The sequence below is a fragment of the Ornithorhynchus anatinus genome, chromosome 5 (assembly GCF_004115215.2).
Source record: "Ornithorhynchus anatinus isolate Pmale09 chromosome 5, mOrnAna1.pri.v4, whole genome shotgun sequence".
In the NCBI taxonomy this organism is placed as follows: Eukaryota; Metazoa; Chordata; class Mammalia; order Monotremata; family Ornithorhynchidae; genus Ornithorhynchus; species Ornithorhynchus anatinus.
In genome coordinates, this window is record NC_041732.1 from 11,074,561 (window position 1) to 11,093,434 (window position 18,874).

The 18,874-nt window shown below is 45.2% G+C and overlaps 1 protein-coding gene across 3 annotated transcripts in view; it reads left to right on the forward strand.

Moving 5' to 3' along the window:
* Positions 1-690: 690 nt before the first annotated feature.
* FBXO22 (F-box protein 22) overlaps positions 691-18,874 on the forward strand; it is a 38,660-nt gene continuing 20,476 nt past the window's right edge. For 2 of the 3 annotated variants that reach the window (XM_039912270.1, XM_029065863.2), the window contains exons 1-5: positions 692-852; positions 975-1,116; positions 10,403-10,490; positions 12,165-12,260; positions 14,222-14,386. In XM_039912270.1, the coding sequence (XP_039768204.1) occupies positions 719-852; positions 975-1,116; positions 10,403-10,490; positions 12,165-12,260; positions 14,222-14,386 (625 nt within the window). In that variant the 5' untranslated portion in view covers positions 692-718. Of the gene's footprint in view, positions 853-974; positions 1,117-10,402; positions 10,491-12,164; positions 12,261-14,221; positions 14,387-18,874 lie in introns of all 3 variants that reach the window. The other variant, XM_029065864.2, reaches the window with a different exon arrangement.

Consider the following 18,874-nt stretch of genomic DNA (forward strand, 5'->3'; position numbering starts at 1 on the left):
GAGTAAGCGCTTAACAAATACCTCAATTTATTTTTATTTTATTGAATGAATGAATGAATGAATGAACAAAGACCAACATTATTATTATTCATCTGCCAAAATGGGGATTGAAAAAATGTGAGCCCCAAGTGGGACACCTGATTCCCCTTCTATCCCGGCGCTTAGAACAGTGCTCTGCACAGAGTAAGCGCTTAACAAATACCTCAATTTATTTTTATTTTATTGAATGAATGAATGAATGAACAAAGACCAACATTATTATTATTCATCTGCCAAAATGGGGATTAAAAAAATGTGAGCCCCAAGTGGGACACCTGATTCCCCTTCTATCCCGGCGCTTAGAACAGTGCTCTGCACAGAGTAAGCGCTTAACAAATACCAACATTATTATTATTATTATTATTATCATTCCTAGTAGGCGCCGCGGCAGGTGCGGCAATGCCCGGCCGAAGGCACCGCCTCCCCGGGTCACGTGGGCCTCGCGCCCCCCTCCCCGGGTCACGTGGAGCGCGCGCCCCCCCCCTCCCTCCCCGGGTCACGTGGGCCGCGCGCCGCGCCGGCCGGAAGCTTCCTCCTCCCGGCCGGAAGAGGGACGTCGTCGATTTGGGCCCCGCGGGGGACGTTTGGCCTCTCCGGGCCGCCGTAGCCGACGCCAAAGCGGGCGCGAGGCGGGGGCGGGAGGCGGCGCGCGCCTGAGGGGAGGCGGGGAAGGCAGAGGATGGAGCCGCCGGACGGCGGCGGGGGCGGCCACTACATGGACCCCCGAAGCGCCTTCGTCCTGAGCAACCTGGCCGAGGTGGTGGAGCGGATCTTCACCTTCCTGCCCACCAAGGCGCTGCTGAGGGCGGCGGGGTGAGCGGGGGCGGGGGCGGGGGGGGGGGAGGGGCCGGTCCTGAGGAGCGGGGGAGACGCCGGGAGCGGCTCCTCCCGAGGCCCTTTTTGGACGCCCCTTCCCCCCGTTGTGTTGCTTTCAGCGTGTGCCGCCTGTGGCGGGAGTGTGCGAGCCGCCTCCTGCGGAGCCGGCAGACCGTCGCCTGGGTGTCGGCCGCCGAGCCGCCGGCCCACGGACGCCCCCACGGACACGCGCTCGTCCGCGCCTTGGCCGACCAGCTGGAGGCAAGTGGCCCCGTCGCCCCAACGCTCAGCGCAGGGCTTCGCGCCCTCAGCCCGGCCCCCCCCCCCCCGAGGGCGGGGGTTACAACAGCAGCGTGGCGCAGTGGAAAGAGCCCGGGCTTTGGAGTCAGGGCTCATGAGTTCGAATCCCGGCTCTGCCACTTGTCGGCTGTGGGACTGTGGGCCAGTCACTTCGCTTCTCTGGGCCTCACTTCCCTCATCTGGAAAATGGGGATGAAGACTGTGAGCCCCACGTGGGACAACCTTCCATTCAGTCAGTAGTATTTATTGGGCGCCTACTGTGTGCAGAGCACTGGACTAAGCGCTTGGGATGAACAAGTCGGCAACAGATGGGGACGGTCCCTGCCGTTTGACGGGCTTACGGTCTGATCGGGGGAGACGGACGGACGAGAACAATGGCAATAAATAGAGTCAAGGGGAAGAACATCTCCTAAAAACAATGGCAACTAAATAGAATCGAGGCGATGTACAATTCATTAACAATCAATTAACAAAACGATGTACAGTCATTAACCTGATTCCCCTGGGTCTACCCCAGCGCTTAGAACAGTGCTGGGCACATAGTAAGCGCTTAACAAATACCAACATTATTATTAACCGTAATGTTGGTATTTGTCAAGCGCTTACTCTGTGCGGGGCACTGCTCTGAGCGCTGGGGGAGATCCAGGGTCATCAGGTGGTCCCCCGTGAGGCTCCCAGTCTGAATCCCCATTTTCCAGATGAGGGAATGATACTAATAATAATAATCATGGGGGCATTTGTTAAGCGCTTACCATCATCATGTTGGCATTTGTTAAGCGCTTACTATGTGCCGAGCACTGTTCTAAGCCCTGGAGTAGATACGGGGTCATCAGGTTGTCCCACGTGAGGCTCCCAGTCTTCATCCCCATTTTCCAGATGAGGAAATAATACTAATAATAATAATCATGGGGGCATTTAAGCCCTTACTATGTGCAGAGCACTGTTCTAAGCACTAGGGTAGATACAGGGTCATCAGGTTGTCCCACGTGAGGCTCCCAGTCTTCATCCCCATTTTCCAGATGAGGGAATAATAATAATGTCAGTATTTAAGTGCTTACTATGTGCAGAGCACTGTTCTAAGAGCTGGGGGAGATACAGGGTCATCAGGTTGTCCCACGTAAGGCTCACGGTCTTCATCCCCATTTTACAGATGAGGGAATAATAATAATCACAATCATGGTGGCATTCGTTAAGCGCTTACTATCATCATGTTGGCATTTGTTAAGCGCTTACCATGTGCCGAGCACTGTTCTAAGAAGCGCTTAAATACCGACATTATTATTATTCCCTCATCTGGAAAATGGGGATGAAGACTGGGAGCCTCACGTGGGACAACCTGATGACCTTGTATCTTAGAGAAGCAGCGTGGCTCAGTGGAAAGCGCACGGGCTTTGGAGTCAGAGTTCATGGGTTCGAATCCCAGCTCGGCCACTTGTCAGCTGTGTGACTTTGGGCAAGTCACTTCACTTCTCGGTGCCTGAGTTACCTCATCTGTAAAATGGGGATTAAGACTGTGAGCCCCACGTGGGGCAACCTGATTCCCCTGTGTCTACCCCAGCGCTTAGAACAGTGCTCGGCACATAGTAAGCGCTTAACAAATACCAACATTATTACCCCAGCGCTTAGAACAGTGCTCAGCACATAGTAAGTGCTTAACAAATGCCAACATGATGATAGTAAGCGCTTAACGAATGCCACCATGATTATGATTATTATTATTCCCTCATCTGTAAAATGGGGATGAAGACCGTGAGCCTTACGTGGGACAACCTGATGACCCTGTATCTCCCCCAGCGCTTAGAGCAGTGCTGTGCACATAGTAAGCGCTTAAATACGAACATTATTATTATTCCCTCATCTGGAAAATGGGGATTAACTGAGCTTCACGTGGGGCAACCTGATGACCCTGTATCTACCCCAGCGCTTAGAGCAGTGCTCTGCACATAGGAAGCGCTTAACAAATGCCCCCATGATTATTATTATTAGTATTATTCCCTCATCTGGAAAATGGGGATGAAGACTGTGAGCCTCACGTGGGACAACCTGATGACCCTGTATCTCCCCCAGCACTTAGAACAGTGCTCGGCACATAGTAAGCGCTTAACAAATGCCACCATGATTATTATTATATTAACCCGAGCTTGGGAGTCAGAGGTCTTGGGTTCTAATTCTGGCCCTGCCGCCTGTCAGCTGTGTGACTTTGGGCAAGTCATTTCACTTCTCTGGGCCTCAGTGACCTCATCTGTAAATTGGGGATGAAGACTGGGAGCCTCATGTGGGACAACCTGATTCCCCTGTTTCTTCCCCAGTGCTTAGAAAAGTGCTCTGCACCTAGTGAGCACTTAACAAATACCAACATTATTATTCTAATTCCAATACCATGCAATACCAATGGTATCTAATTCGATACCATTGATGGATTGGCTTTTTCCGTTGAAAAACAAGGAGTACATTCGTTCACATTTATTGAGCAGCTACTGTGTGCAGAGCACTGTACTAAGTGCTTGGAGTTGTAAAAACCCTATAAGTTGTTTGCAATAATAATAATAATGTTGGCATTTATTAAGTGCTTGCTATGTGCAGAGCACTGTTCTAAGCACTGGGGTAGATACAGGGTAATCAGGTTGTCCCACGTGAGGCTCACAGTCCCCCATTTTACAGATGAGGGAACTGAGGCCCAGTGAAGTGACTTGCCCAGAGTCACCCAGCTGACAAGTGGCAGAGCCAGGATTCGAACCCGGGACCGCCGACTCCCAAGCCTGGGCTCTTTCCACTGAGCCACGCTACACCCTCATTCATTCAGTCACATTTATTGAGCAGTTACTGTGTGCAGAGCACTGTATTAAGTGCTTGGAGTTGTAAAAACCCTACAAGTCGTTTGCAGTAATATTAAAGATTCTGATTTCTTGACCTGCCGTCGCTTAAGGGCTCCCGAGACCCCAGTCCAAATTGCCGGACATATCCCGCTTCTCTTAAGCGTTTCGGCGGGAGGGGAAAAGGATGGGAAGAAGAATTAGTATATCGTCCGACAGCCTGATGGCCCTGTATCTCCTCCCCAGCGCTTAGGGCAGCGCTTGGCACATAGGAAGGGCTTAACAGATACCGACATGGGTTCGAATCCCCGCTCTGCCACTTGTGAGCTGTGTGACTGTGGGCAAGTCACTTAACTTCTCTGGGCCTCAGTGACCTCATCTTTCAAATGGGGATGAAGACTGAGCCTCATGTGGGACAGCCTGGTCACCCTGTATCTGCCTCAGTGCTTAGAACAGTGCTCTGCATATAGTAAGCGTTTAACAAATGCCAACATGATCGTTATTATTAGGAACGGGGACCGTGGCTGTTGGGCTCCTAGGGAATTTCCTAATCTGGGCTTTAGCTGCCAGCCCGGACGATGGATCCACCCTTTTCCCCCCGTCCTCATCCCCATCCCGAGGGGAGGACCAAGAGCCTGCACAGAGAAGTTTGGTTTTGGTTTTTTTTTAATGGTAGTAAGCGCCTACTAGGTGCCAGACACTATACTAAGCGCTGGGGTAGAGACAAGTTAATAGTTACGGTATTTGTTACAGTAATAATAATAGTTGTGGCATTTATTAAGCACTCACTTGGGCCTGAAATGGGTTCATAGTGCGCCTCTCGACCCACTTAATCACTCGCTGCACTCCTTGTCCCAAGTGGGGGAACATAATGGATGAGAGAGAAGATAGAGAAGCAGCGTGGCTCAGTGAAAAGATCCCGGGTTTGGGAGTCAGAAGTCATGGGTTCGAATCCCTGCTCTGCCACTTGTCAGCTGGGTGACTGGGCAAGTCACTTCACTTCTCTATGCCTCAGTTCCCTCATCTGTAAAATGGGGATTAAGTCTGTGAGCCTCACATGGGACAACCTGATGACCCTGTATCTGCCCCAGCGCTTAGAACAGTGCTCTGCACACAGTAAGCGCTTAAATATCAACATTATTATTATAAGGATGAAAGCGCATACAGCACCACACAAGCCACCAGTACAGTGTCTGGTACATAATAAGCACTTAAAATACCCTAATTATTAATAATGATCAACAGTGTGGCCCAGTGTTAAGTGTAATGTTAACCATATCCCGGGGTGGATACCCGCAAATCGGGTTGGACACAGTTCCTCGCGAGGCTCAGCATTTCAGTCCCCATTTTACAGGTGAAATAACTGAGACACAGAGACGTTGTCATAATGATGGTATTTGTTAAGAGCTTACTATGTGCCAGGCACTGTTCTAAGCGCTTGGAGAGATGCAAGGTCATCAGGTTGCCCCATGTGGAGCTCAAAGTCTTAGCCCCCAGTTCACACATGAGGTAACTGAGGCACTAAGAACTGAAGTGACTCACCCAAGGTCACACAGCTGACAAGTGGCGGAGCGGGGATTAGAACCCACGACCTCTGACTCCCAAGCCGGGCTCTTTTCACTAAGCCACACTGCTTCTCTGTTAAGTGTCTTGCCCAAGGTCACTCAGCAGATAAGTGGCGGACCTGGGATTAGAACCCATGACCTTCTGACTCCTAGGCCCGTGATTTATGCACTGTGCCATCCTGATTCTCCTGCGTGGCCTTTGGATGCAATCCGTGTCCTGTCCCACATAATAGTAATGGGATTTTTTAAGTGTTTACTATGTGCCAGGCACTGTTCTAAGCGCTGGGGTAGATGCAAGACAATCAGGTTGGACACAGTCCCTGTCCCAACACAGGGCTCCCAGTCTTAATCCCCATTTGTAGATGAGGTAACGGAGGATCAGAGAAGTGAAGTGATTTGCCCAAGGTCACACAGCAGACAAGTGACGGAGCTGGGATTAGAACTCAGGTCCTTCTGACTCCCAGGCTCTTGCACTATTCATTAGGCCACGCTGCTGATAGTTATTAATAATTAGGGTATTTAAGTGCTTACTGTGTACCAGACACTGTACTAGCGGTTTCTATGGCGCTGTATATGTTTTCATCCCTACCCGTTATGTTCCCCCACTTGGGACAAAGTGCAGCGAGTGATTAGGCAGGTCGAGAGGCACACTGTGAACCCATTTCAGACCCAAGTGAGCACAACTTACTGCTGATAGTAATAATAATGTTGGTATTTGTTAAGCGCTTACTATGTGCAGAGCACTGTTCTAAGCGCTGGGGCAAATACAGAGTAATCGGGTTGTCCCACGTGAGGCTCACAGTTAATCCCCATTTTACAGATGAGGTAACTGAGGCCCAGCGAAGTGACTTACCCACAGTCACACAGCTGACAAGTGGCAGAGCCGGACACTTTGCTTTGCTACCAACAGTTATCTCAGTTACCCCTGATAATTAGGAATGGAAATCATCTTTCTATCTTCCAGACTAGTAGTATCAAGAAAGCTGATTAGGAAAATAGCCTGTAGTAAGCCTGTACACAAGTAATTGAATATTTTATTTTATTTTTTTACAAAAGAGGAAGAGGGCCATCACTTGTCCAGAAAGAAACAACTCCTCCTCTTCTCCTCGTCCTCTTCTCCTCGTCCTCTTCTCCTCGTCCTCTTCTCCTCGTCCTCTTCTCCTCGTCCTCTTCTCCTCGTCCTCTTCTCCTCGTCCTCTTCTCCTCCTCCTCTTCTCCTCGTCCTCCTCGTCCTCCTCCTCCTCCTCTTCTCCTCCTCCTCTTCTCCTCCTCTTCTCCTCCTCTTCTCCTTCTCCTCTTCTCCTCCTCTTCTCCTCCTCCTCTTTTCCTCCTCCTCTTTTCCTCCTCCTCTCCTCCTCCTCTTTTCCTCCTCCTCGTCCTCTTCTCCTCCTCCTCGTCCTCTTCTCCTCCTCCTCGTCCTCTTCTCCTCCTCCTCCTCCTCGGCACCATGCGTCGTGGTGAGCATAGCGTCATTGCTAGGAAACTGGCGATTATAGTAATCATTGGTATTGGTTAGGCACTTTATTCCAAACACTGAACAAAGCATTGGGGTAGATTTTAGGTGATCAGGTTGGACAAAGTCCCTGTCCCACATTTAGCTCGCGGGCCAATAACTGGTATTTGTTAAGCACTTATGTGCTAAGCACTGTATGAAGTGCTCGGGTAGATGCAAGATAATCAGGGCCCACGTGGAGCTTAAAAATCTAAGTAGGAGGGAGAACAGGGATTGAATCACCATTTCGCAGATGAGGGAACTGACTTGCCCCAGGTCCCACAGTAGGCAATTGGCAAAGCCAACCTTAGAACCCACTAGGCATTTCTGCTTTCCATTCTAAGAAGTTGATTTTTATGATCCTGCCTTGCCATCTGAGGTTACGAATAGCTTTAGAATAGCCTCAGTGGAAAGACCCCAGGCTTAGGAGTCAGAGGTCATGGGTTTGAATCCCTGTTCTGCCACTAGTCAGCTGTGTGACCGTGGGTGAGTCACTTAACTTCTCTGGGCCTCAGTTACCTCATCTGGAAAATGGGGATTAACTGTGTGCCTCACGTGGACAACCTGATTACCCTGAATCTACCCCAGTGCTTAGAACAGTGCTCTGCACATAGCGCTTAACAAATATCAACATTATTATTAGCCTGGAAGTGATTCAGTTGAAACCATATAAAAAGTAAGTTGGGAGCCTGCTGGGAGCCTTAGAGAAGATTGGACTGCATTTTACCGTTGAAGACCTGTGGTTCATCAGAAACCTGATAACACGCACGGTCTGACAGTCTCTCCCAAAGGATGTGCTGGCGTTCTTGATGCTATTTGCACCTTCTTTCTCGAACACTGAGATGATGGCGCTTTGAGTTGCTCTGACACCTCCTTAGTGTTTCCATATGTTGAGAGAGAGCTTGTGTTTTTAAGCAGAGTGCCACTTTCATGTTTGTAAATCTCAGGAAGTATGCCATTAGATTGGGGTGTTTTCCTGTTTTTTGTGTTTCTGGTAGGCTGACTTCCTCAATCGTTGGGGAAGGTGCTATGTTTTTGGCAAGTTGGAAGGATGTCTTATGTCATGAATGGCCTCATCTGAAATAGTATAATTTACATTGAGAATATCGAAATTCTGTTGCCAGCTCTTCAGAATTTTTTCCTTCTCTGGGATGAGACTGGAGCCCTCTTCTCTCTAAATATGTAGTGCTTTGCTTTTTTTTAAAAAAAAATTACTCTGTAAAAGTTGTTGGTTTCACGGGGCTCTGCTTAGCATTGAATCGCTTGCGTGCTTTGGAATCCCTGCCCATGTTCCTCAACTTGATTTGCTTGCCCTATCACAAATTCCCTTGTACCTTGCTTTTGTTTGGTATCGGGTGCAGTCACCATTTTGTTGCAACTCGACACTTTGTCATTGAGTCATTTGCCTCAAACTAGTGTTGGCGATATGACGTATTCAGGCTCGTATCCTGACTACAACCTGGTAGTATCATAGAGCAGTGTGACCATTCGTTATCTGCATTGAGGATTGTGGTGCACATTAGCTGCTCCAATAAGGCTGCTGTACTATTGTCGCCGAGCTTCTGGTGGGTGTCGTCATTCTTCAGGAGTTTTTTTTCAATGAGCTGTCTTGACTAGGCAAGTGACCCTTTTTGATGCAGTGGTTGTATAGTCAATGTGAGCATGGAGTGTATCAAACAATGATCATCATTTTGCCACACACACTGTTGCTGTGAGCCACACTTTCATGAATTCTCCACGATGCTGTAGTTGGTGAGATGCCAGTCTTTGGATCGTGTTTGCACCCGGGGTGTTTTTGTTTGGTTTGGCAAGCGAAAGATGGGGTTGGTGTTCCCGAGATTGTGTTTGGCTCAGTCACTCAGCCAAAATAGGATGACATTGTCGAGATTGTTGATCTCGTGCAACCCAGTGATTTTCTAAAGCATGTGGGCTTCTCTTTCATCTTTAGTATGAAAATTGCCCATTTTGAGGATTTTGTCTTGTCCTGGCCCACTCCTTTGAGTTTGTCTGAGTCTTTATAGAAACCTATTTTTTTTTCCTTTACCGGTGTTTGACATTGCAGGGACATAAGCCCTAATGATAGAGGCAAAGTGCTTTAATTTCAGGGACAGCCTAAGCATCCTCTCAGACTGTCCCGCATACCTATCTTCATCAGTTGGTATTTATTGAGGCCTTATTATGTGCTCTACTAAGTACTTGGGAGAGTACAATGCGACAGAGTTGGAAGACACGTTTCCTGCCCACAGCGAGCTTAGAGTCTAGAGGGGATGACTGGTATTAATATAAATAATTTACAATATATATTTTAAAGTTAGGTACTTGAGTGATGTGGGGTAAATATCAAATGGCCAAAAGTCACAGATTCAGGGCATTTTTATCTATGGCAAGATTTGAGAAGCCCAATATTAGTGATTGCGTGATTGCAAATCCAACTCCGGATCATGGTTGTTCTTGAGTAAGTCATTTCAGTTCTCTGTGCTTCACTTACTTCGTCTGTAAAATGGGGATTAAGCCCATGAGCCCCGTGTGAGACAGGGACTGTGTCCAACCACCCCAGCGCTTAGCGCAGAGCTTGGCACATATTAAGGCTTAACAAATACCATAATTATTATGGAAGAGACTAGACCACTTCAAAAGAAGGTATATATGTCCACCATCTATCCGTGAACTGTTGTTTTCCTCATATCCAGCCTCGGCTAATACCTCCCCATCAACACTGTACTTAACCAGTACTGGGCTGTGAGAGCCATTCTTATAGGCCAATGTCCATTTTCTTAATCACCTAGTATTCTGATATTCCATGGCTCGATGATTATTTTCTATGTGTGTGTTAATGTTGTTTGCTTTTTTGCAGTGTCAAAATACAGTTCAGTAGTTGCAGTCTGCCAGGGCACTTTAGCCAGGTGAGGTAGGCAAATTTTAGTGACACCTTTTCTAGTCCTCTTCCCCATTCAGGGTGAGGCGAGTACTCCTAAACAGCCGAGACTTCCAGGCACTGCTGCCTCGTCAACAATCTGGGAATCAAGATCCTGAGCCACTTACTAGCAGAGGACCTTTTTTGAGTACAATATGTGAGGTTTCTTAGCCCCTTTTGGCCAAAGAGTTTCACACCTCTTTTTTTTTTTAAAAAAACAAACCACCACACATTTTCTGTATGTGAGTCACAAAAAATTCTCTCCATTAAGACTGGAAGAAGTTCCTGTTATGCCTGGGCTAAGAATTCATTTATGGCAGGCATTCCATATGTTTAGAGCTGTTGTTCCTGGGTCGCTCTGCCCAAAGCTCCAGAGCAGACAAACCTGGAACATGAACTGTGAAAGATATCGTTCAGTACTGGTGGATAGCTGTGTTCCAGTTGTGATTGTTCTGTTTTGCAGAAGGTGCATGTACTGCCACAAACGGTTCTCTATATGGCTGATGCTGATACTTTCAGTGGACAGGAAGAAAGTCATGGTCAGAAGAAAGGTGAATACAAAAATATAATGGACTTCTTTCGAACCGGTTTCTGCCCCGATCTGTAACCAAATACGAGCTTTGGGGGTCAGTACCTTTAGGTAAGGTTATCGGTATGATACTTAAAGCCCTTCGAAGCTTGCTCATTGATGAGCCTTGGGTATCCTGTTTGCCCCCAAAGACTGATTTTTCAGATCCCAGAGCTCATCTTAAATGGGCCTTGAAAATTGGTGTCTCTTGAACTCTAATTATAGCGGATAGGGCACGGGCCTGCGACTCAGAAGGTCATGGGTTCTAATCCCAGCTCCGCCACTTGTCTACTATGTGACCTTGGGAAAGTCACTTCACTTTTCTGTGCTTCAGGCACCTCATCTTTAAAATGGAAATTAAGATCGTGAGCCCCATGTGGGACCAACCCGGTTTTCTTGTATCCACCCCAGGGCTTAGTTCAGTGCCTTGCATGGAGTAAGCGCTTAACAAATACCATTATTATTATTATCCAGCTACCATTTATCCATGTGGCAGATTTTCTATGACAATTTTTCAGGACTGATTTGTTTCAAATTACAGTATCTAATTATAATGTTTATATTAACCTATAGGCTAAAATGGGATGTCTGAGTCAGAAATTGATGCCCCTGATGTTTCGAAAGCACAAAGTAAATTTAACCTAATAAAGTAAGATTTGGGTGGGGCTCAAGGTTATCATATACTCTTGGGTTTTGGGGTGTTTTTTTTTTCAAGTTACCTGGGTTGGAAGTTGAACTAGGTAATTGACCATTTTATTTCCCTGAGAATCAAACATTGCCTTTGGCTCTGTTGTGGGTTGCTACTTCCCTGGTAGAATATAAATATGTGTATTCTTTGCATGGGCTGAGTTGTGACATGCCCATCTTGAAGCACCTTGAGGGTCTTTGTGTTTTGACAACCGAACACACTGAACCGTGGTGGTGTACGTGAAAAGGTCCGTTCATGGATGAAATTCAAGCCCAGTCATTTCTCCAATGACCCGAGGGCTGTGTTGTTGAGGAACCCCAAGTTCAGACAAACTCACATCGTAGCGTGTGCGGCCTGACTGATTCCACGGGCGTGTACACAGCTCAGTGTGGACATCACATCGTGTTCTCTCCAGACAAATGCATGCTGTTGGGAGAGCATTCCTAATTCCTCAACGGCCTCTTACTCAAAATGCATAACGAAAAAGCGTTAGGAGAGAACTGACTGCATTTTACACATTGTTGCGCAATGTACTGTGATACATTTAGTGGATAGTCCATGAAAAAAATAGTTGTGTCCATGAAAAAATAGGAAGAAGGGAACCATGACCGATCCTTGTTTGAAATCAGTTGCAAAGAAGTGGGGAGGGAGAAGGTAAAAGATTGCAACAGGAAATGTGGCATCAGAGATCACGAAGGCAGAACCACTACACGTCCTTTGGTGCCAGTTCTCTGAGACTTAATGCTAGATGGTTCCAAAATGGCAATGTTGACTTTCTTTTGCGACCTTCATACATAAATAGGGAACAATACTGTCTCCTTCTCTAAGCTGACCTTTTAAAGCAGGCCTAACTTAAAGTCACACTGCACGGCATTGAAGCCTCTTTCAAATGAAAACACCGTATCGCAATTTCTCTCATATCAAATGAAATGCATTAGTAACATTTAACAATTTCACATTTTCTTGTAGCAAGAAAAAGAAACAGCAAAGAAACAGCAATTGCACTGGAGAAGTTGTTGCCAAAAAGATGCCAGGTTCTTGGGATGGTGACCCCTGGAATCGTAGGTGAGAGTAACGAGCGTGATGGTGTTTACTCATTTGAAAAGAGGACAAACATGAATGTTGTCTTTCTGTCGGTAGGTAAACGTGTGGGTTTCTAAACAACTAACGGCACAATAAGCAGAGTCCTGCAGATGTGGAAATAAGATCAATATGCAGCTTTTTAAAAGCAGGACTTCTGTCATATCAAATTCAATCATTCTTTGCCATGCGTTGTCTACCCTTCTTGAACTACGACAATTACTTGAATGGGTAAGCTTTTCTAGCCCTCTGACTCTGAAAAGCAAACTTGGCTTTCTGGATTTCTGGGCTTTGTCTATAAAGTATTATAAAAAGCTAATTTGGATGGGGATATAAACTTTCTGAAGTCTGTATAAATTCAGGCTATAAAAGACACCAGTTTTCTACTTGGCAGTCCTGTTAGGTAGTTTAGATTGACAGTGGTTTTTAAAGAAAGTTTCTCCCAGATGTCGGTGCATTTTTTTCCATTCTCTATGTGAGGAGTCTTGACCACTTAATTTGTCAGGCTGTTCTGTGATTTCACTTTTTTTTTAAAAGAATCCAGCAGCATAGGCAACAGAGAAAAATGACAATAGTGTTTAAAATGCAGTTTCCTTTGGATCGAGAATGAGATGAAGTAAGGGCTTTTAGATAAGTCAGAGGTTTCCTGTTTTAAAATTCAGGCTGCTATGTTTTGGGGGCTCTACATGTTTTGTTTTGTGGGTGGTGCCTGGGAACTTTTTGGAGTTTCTGAACTGCCGTGTAGTTTGACTCAAGTGTTTCATCTTGATGATAATTCATGAGAACCCCATTTGAATGCGCTTCCCTCTTCCTCCCCTAAGATTGTGAACCCCTTCTAGGACAGGTAGTGCATCCAATCTGAATATCGTGTATCTACCTCAGCGCTTAATACAGTACGCAGCGTGTAATAAGCACTTAAATCTCATTATTATTATTGCTATTCCACCTTTGTGCACTTTACTAAGTGCTTTGGGGCGGACCATAGAGTTAGCGGTTACATTTCCTGCCCTCAAGGATCTGTCAGAATAGTGGAGGCATTAGTGGGGAAGACACTGTAAAATCAATTACAATTTGGAGGAAGTAATAAGAGTATGAAGAACTTGATGCATCCTACATATTTCCATTTTTCAGAAATGAAGGGATGTATGGAAAGGTGTCTCCCCTCAGGTAATGGGTGTAATAGCTCAATGATCAGCTTCTCTATGTAACTCAAAGTAAATCGTCATCCTCACCTGATTCCACACTCCTTCCTTTGATTCATTGTCATATTTATTGAGCGCTTACTGTGTGCAGTAAGCGCTTGGGAGAGTACAGTGTGATTAAAAAAACAGACACATTCCCTGCCCACAACAAACTTACAGTCTAGAGGGGGAGATGGACATTAATATAAACAAATTTACAGATATGTATGTAAGTTTTTTGGGCCTGGGAGGAGGCCATGAATGAAAAGAGCAAGTCAGGGCGATGAAGATGGGAGAGGAAGGAGGGCTTCGTCAGGAAAGGCCTCTTGGAGGAGATGTGCCTTCAATAAGGCTTTGAAGGGGAAGAGAGTCAGTGTCAGATTCCCTGACTAATCCTCCTTTCCCTATCTATTCTGCCCTCGCTGTCAGCTATGTACTGGGCTGTGTATCCCCTAAGTAATATTCACCCCAGCTCCATAGCACTTATATAAACAGCCTTATACTCAACTATTTCCCCCATTAGTACTTTATTTTAATATCTGTACCCCCCGTAGACTTAAGCTCCTGGGGGCAGGAAGAACTTCACCCAACTCAAGTCCATTGTACTTTTCCAAATGCCTAGCACAATGCTTTGCAGAGACCAAGCACTCGATTCCAATTCCAACTCGATTCCATCTTCTGTTCACACTCATGCAAAGGTATTGAATAGGTTTGGGAAAGTTTGCAAGACCATAAGAAAAACTGTTCATTTTTTCTTTTTTCTAGTTACTCCGATGGGATCAGGTAGCAATCGACCTCAAGAAGTAGAAGATGGTGAAGCAGGTTTTGCCATACTCTTTCCCAAAATTGATGGAGTTAAAATCCAGACCTTTCATTTTTTTAAGGACTTGAAGAATAAAGTTATGCATGCAAGCAAATTCACTGAAGCTGGTAAGTAATTTTGACTATTTATGCAAATAGCTTCATTCTATTTCCAAGAAAATCACAAAGATAACTTTATATAGTATTAAATATATTCTCCTCTATTAACCTGACTAATGTGGCCCCTCTTCCTACAGCTTTTTTTTTTAATGGTATGTGTTAAGCACTTACTTTGTGTCCAGGACTGCTGTAAGCACTGGGTTAGAGACAAGGTAATCAGACTGGATACTGTCCCTGTCCCACATGGAGCTCACAGCCTAAGTAGGAGGAAGAACAGGTATGAATCCCCATTTTGCAGTTGAGGAAACTGAAGCACAGAGCAATCAAATGATTTACTCAAGGTCACACTCTGGGCAAGTGGCAGATTGGGAATTAATAATAATAATGTTGGCATTTGTTAAGCACTTACTATGTGCACAGCACTGTTCTAAGCACTGGAATCCAGGTCCTCTGGCTCCCAGGTCCATGTTTTATCCACTAAGTCATGCTGCTCCCCAAGCTTCAATAATAAAATTTAGAATATGAGAAATGCTATTAGCGGGTCAGACCAATGGCCTCTCTACCAGATTATCTCACAGTAAAGGAGATCTGTGGAGGTTGTCACTTGACCCTGATTCTAATGTTCTGAGATATATCTTCTATCATCCTTAGCTCTCCCTCCAATAATCTGGACTAGAAATGGTCTAGATGATGGCACATCTCCTCCAGGAGGCCTCTCCCGATTAAGCCCTCTTTTCCCTTTCTACAACTCCCTTCTGTGTCACTCTGACTTGCCCCAAGTTACACAGTAGACAAGAGATTGAGCAGGGATTAGACCCCAGGTCCTTCTGACTCCAAGGCCTGTGCTTTAGCCACTAGGCCATGCTGCTTTTATACCTTTTTATCTGGGGAGAAGAATTTCTGGGAAAAAAAATGTTTTTTATAAGCCTGTGAAGGATCCATTGTTTCATTCTGGCAGCCAGTTCTAAGGGGGAGGAGGGAGGGCAAATTTATAATTAAATATGCTTTTTTATGTCTGCCAAGAGTAGAGCCTCATTTAGCTGAGAGGAGTATTTGATCTTCTTGGAGGTAGGGTGAAAACTGTGTGTTTTTTAAAAAATAATTGACTAGGTTTTAATGCAACTGATTTGAAATGGCTTTTCCAGGCCTTTTGCTGTATCTCTTCTCCATTCTGTTTCTTGACTTTTGGCCATTTCATTGCTCATTAGCATCTCCTCCAGAGGGTTCAGGAATGGAGTTTGTTTTTTAACTTGTCAGTAGTTTTTTGGCAAGTTTAGGGAGACGGTGCACTGTAGACCATAAACTCCTTGTGGACGGGGAATGTTTCTACCAACTCTGTTGTATTGTACTGTCTTAGTACAGTGCGCTATACACAGTGAGTGATCAAATACCACTGATTAATCATGAGGGTGGTACGTAGTGAAACAGTAGCTAAAATTAGATTCTTGGGTTACCTGTCGTTTGTGTTATCCAAACTAGAGTTGCCTATGGTTGGAGGGAGGCAAAAGAACCGTAAATTTAGTAGAACCTGGGGGTTCAAGGGATTACTGAGAAATCAGTGGTGGTGCTGCAGCCCAATATTGAATGTGTAGAAAGAGCAATAATGGCCAGGGGACTGTGCCCTGGGGAAAATTTTCTGGGATCTGCTTGTATAGGGTCAGTGTTCAAGAGAGAACATATTCTGGTTTTACTGTAGTGCAGAAGCTGCAGAGGCTGAATGGCCATTTTATAAGACTGTGCTGTGTATTAATAGCTAATGGCTTATTATGTGCACAGCACTATACTGAACCCTTGGAAGAATACAACAAAAGTAGCAGGCAAGTTCCCTGCCATTAACAAGCATACAATCTAGAGAACATCTGTCTCTTAAGAAAGTTGGCAGATTTGACTGGCTGTTCCATCAGTCTCCAGAGGCATTCCAAGGCTCCCAGCATGAAGTAATGGAGTAACGGACATGAGCCTGGGAGTGAGAAGGACTGGGGTTCTAATCCTAGCTCTGCCACTTGTCTGCTGTGTGACCTTGGGCAAGGCACTTAACCTCTGTGTGCCTCAGTTACCTCATCTGTAAAATGGAGGTTAAGACTGTGAGCCCCCTGTGGGATAAGCTTGTGTCCGTTTAGCCTGTGTCTACCCCAGCGCTTAGAACAGGGCTTGATACATAGTAAGTGCTTAAGAAATACCACCACCATCATCAAGGCTCTCGTTTGTTTGATCAGTGCTAGAACTATTTGATTAATGCTAAAACAAACTAACAGATTTAATATCATTTTATCGGAATTTTCACTGGCCATGTTTGCTGACATTCCTCATTCATGCCCATTTAAAAATTAAGTCCTGGGTCATATTTAGCATCCTCTAGAAAAATCCATTAATATAACATAACAATGTTTCCATGGCAAATACAAGCTCTAAATCATCTAATTCTCTCAATACCATGTCTTTTTTAAAACAAGACTGTCTTTAGAAAAGAGCACTAAGGGAGTGTGGTCATACTTCATACTGAATAGATTTTCTAGAATCAGTAGTTTCATGAATTAGCCTCAGTTTTTCAAGTCCCTCTAAATTCTTAGCTTCTCCTTATTCCCTTCCCGAGCACCACCACACACAACTCCACAACTATCTCATTAGATAACAAGACCCATGTGCGTTTTGGGGCCAAACCCAAAGACCAATTAAGTTTAATGCATAACACAAGTTGATAGCCCAGGTTGCCTGTTAGACAATTAATAGTACTTGCCCAAAGCATCGAGGGACTGTTCTGAATGTTTCAGTCACCAATTATGCAGATTTCAGAGCACCTCCTGCTGTTTTATCCTTTTCAATGTTAAATACAGTAAAGCAACCTAAATTTGTTTTTCTGAAGTACTTTGAGTTTCCACTATGCATTTATTCTGAGATGCTCAAACTACTTAGTGTGGAAGTATGCAGTATCACTTGCGAAGAGGAATATTTCCTCAGGTTGAACAGGTAAGAAAACGGAGGCCCAAAAGAAGGAGAATGACTTTGTATCAGGTCAGCCAAGGCAGAAGCTAGCCTAAGGTTGTGTGTCTGGTCAGTGTTTCACCTACTTGACTCCTCTGCTTTCCCAGAATTGTGAACCACAGTATAAATCAGTATCTACTCCAGCACCCAGTAAGCACTTAGCAAGTACCATTTCAAAAAGATTGTACCAGAGGGGTAGAACAGTATAAATCAGTAGCGACAGAAGAAAGTAGAGCACACTCTTGGGGCAGAATTAACAAAACAGTGTAGGCCAGTATGATTTGTTTAAAAACTTTTCCAGAGCTTTTAAAATTTTTGTATTACTGTGGTAGAAGTAAAAATGTGAAGTGGATTTTTTTTTTCCTGTCCTTCCCTCTTGCAAGATTGACATTCCATCTTTCTTCTCAACTATAAAGCACAGCAGAAAAGTGATAGAGAGCCAGAGAAGGGACTAGACCAATCAGAAGTGCCATTTTATTGTCTCAAAAGCAGTGGGTTAGACCATGGACAAATCTGGTGGAGTTTGACAAGAAGTTGAATGTAAAATAGGAAAGTCGTACCCAGCACTGAGGGAAGTTCATTTAACCTTAGTAGTGAGGAGCCACTTTCAGTTGTTTCTGTTCTACTCCTCTGGTACAATCTTTTTTAAATGGTACTTGCTAAGTGCTTACTGGGTGCTGAAGTAGATACAAGCAAATCAGATTGACCAGAATTGTTATCCCAGATGGGGGTGTACAGTCTAAGAAGGAGGGAGTAGGATTAAATCCCATTTTTACAGTTGAAGAATTTGGTGTATCGTTGGGCTAGAACATGGGTTTTCTTTACAATTTGGAAATACCCTGATGTGAGAATAAGCTACCTTAATTCTTCCAACACGAATCTGTTCTGGCATATCTCGGTCCCTGAGCAGACTAGGAAGAAAAGGGTCCTGTGTATGCATGAGTTATCGATCCAGGCCTGAAGCTGCTGGGCTTCCCTGCGTCTGCCTCAGCATAGCTGTTCTGTGCTGCTGCACAGCACTTTTTGTACGTTTGTGTCTTGTAACTTCACAAAATTCAGTACCGCAAAGTAGAGTGGCGAGACTGTCAAGCCTCCTGCCAGTGATACTGAGTGTGGGAATTCATGTTGAAAAATGTCAGTCGTGATGACAGCTGCGAACCTTCTACTCTGTAACCCACTGTTTCCCATTAATGGTTGCTGAAACCCAAGTTTCCCATAGCACAAGGTTCTTCAAGAATAAAGTTCTGCTGCATTTTTGCAGAAGCAGTTGCACCACCCGGGTATGTGTGTGCTTTTGACAAGTTGTTAGGTTTCCTGTTATTAGTACCTAATCCCAGTGGTTATTTTTCGGCACATACGTTTGTCCTTGAAGAAGAATTAAGTTGCTTGATGGGGAAACTGGCAAAGCGATTGTTGCTTTTGGGAACAATGGAGCACTTGGGGCATTTATGTAATATTATGATAGGAGCCAGGGCACCGAACATCGTGGAAATGACTGATGCCATCTGGGTACAG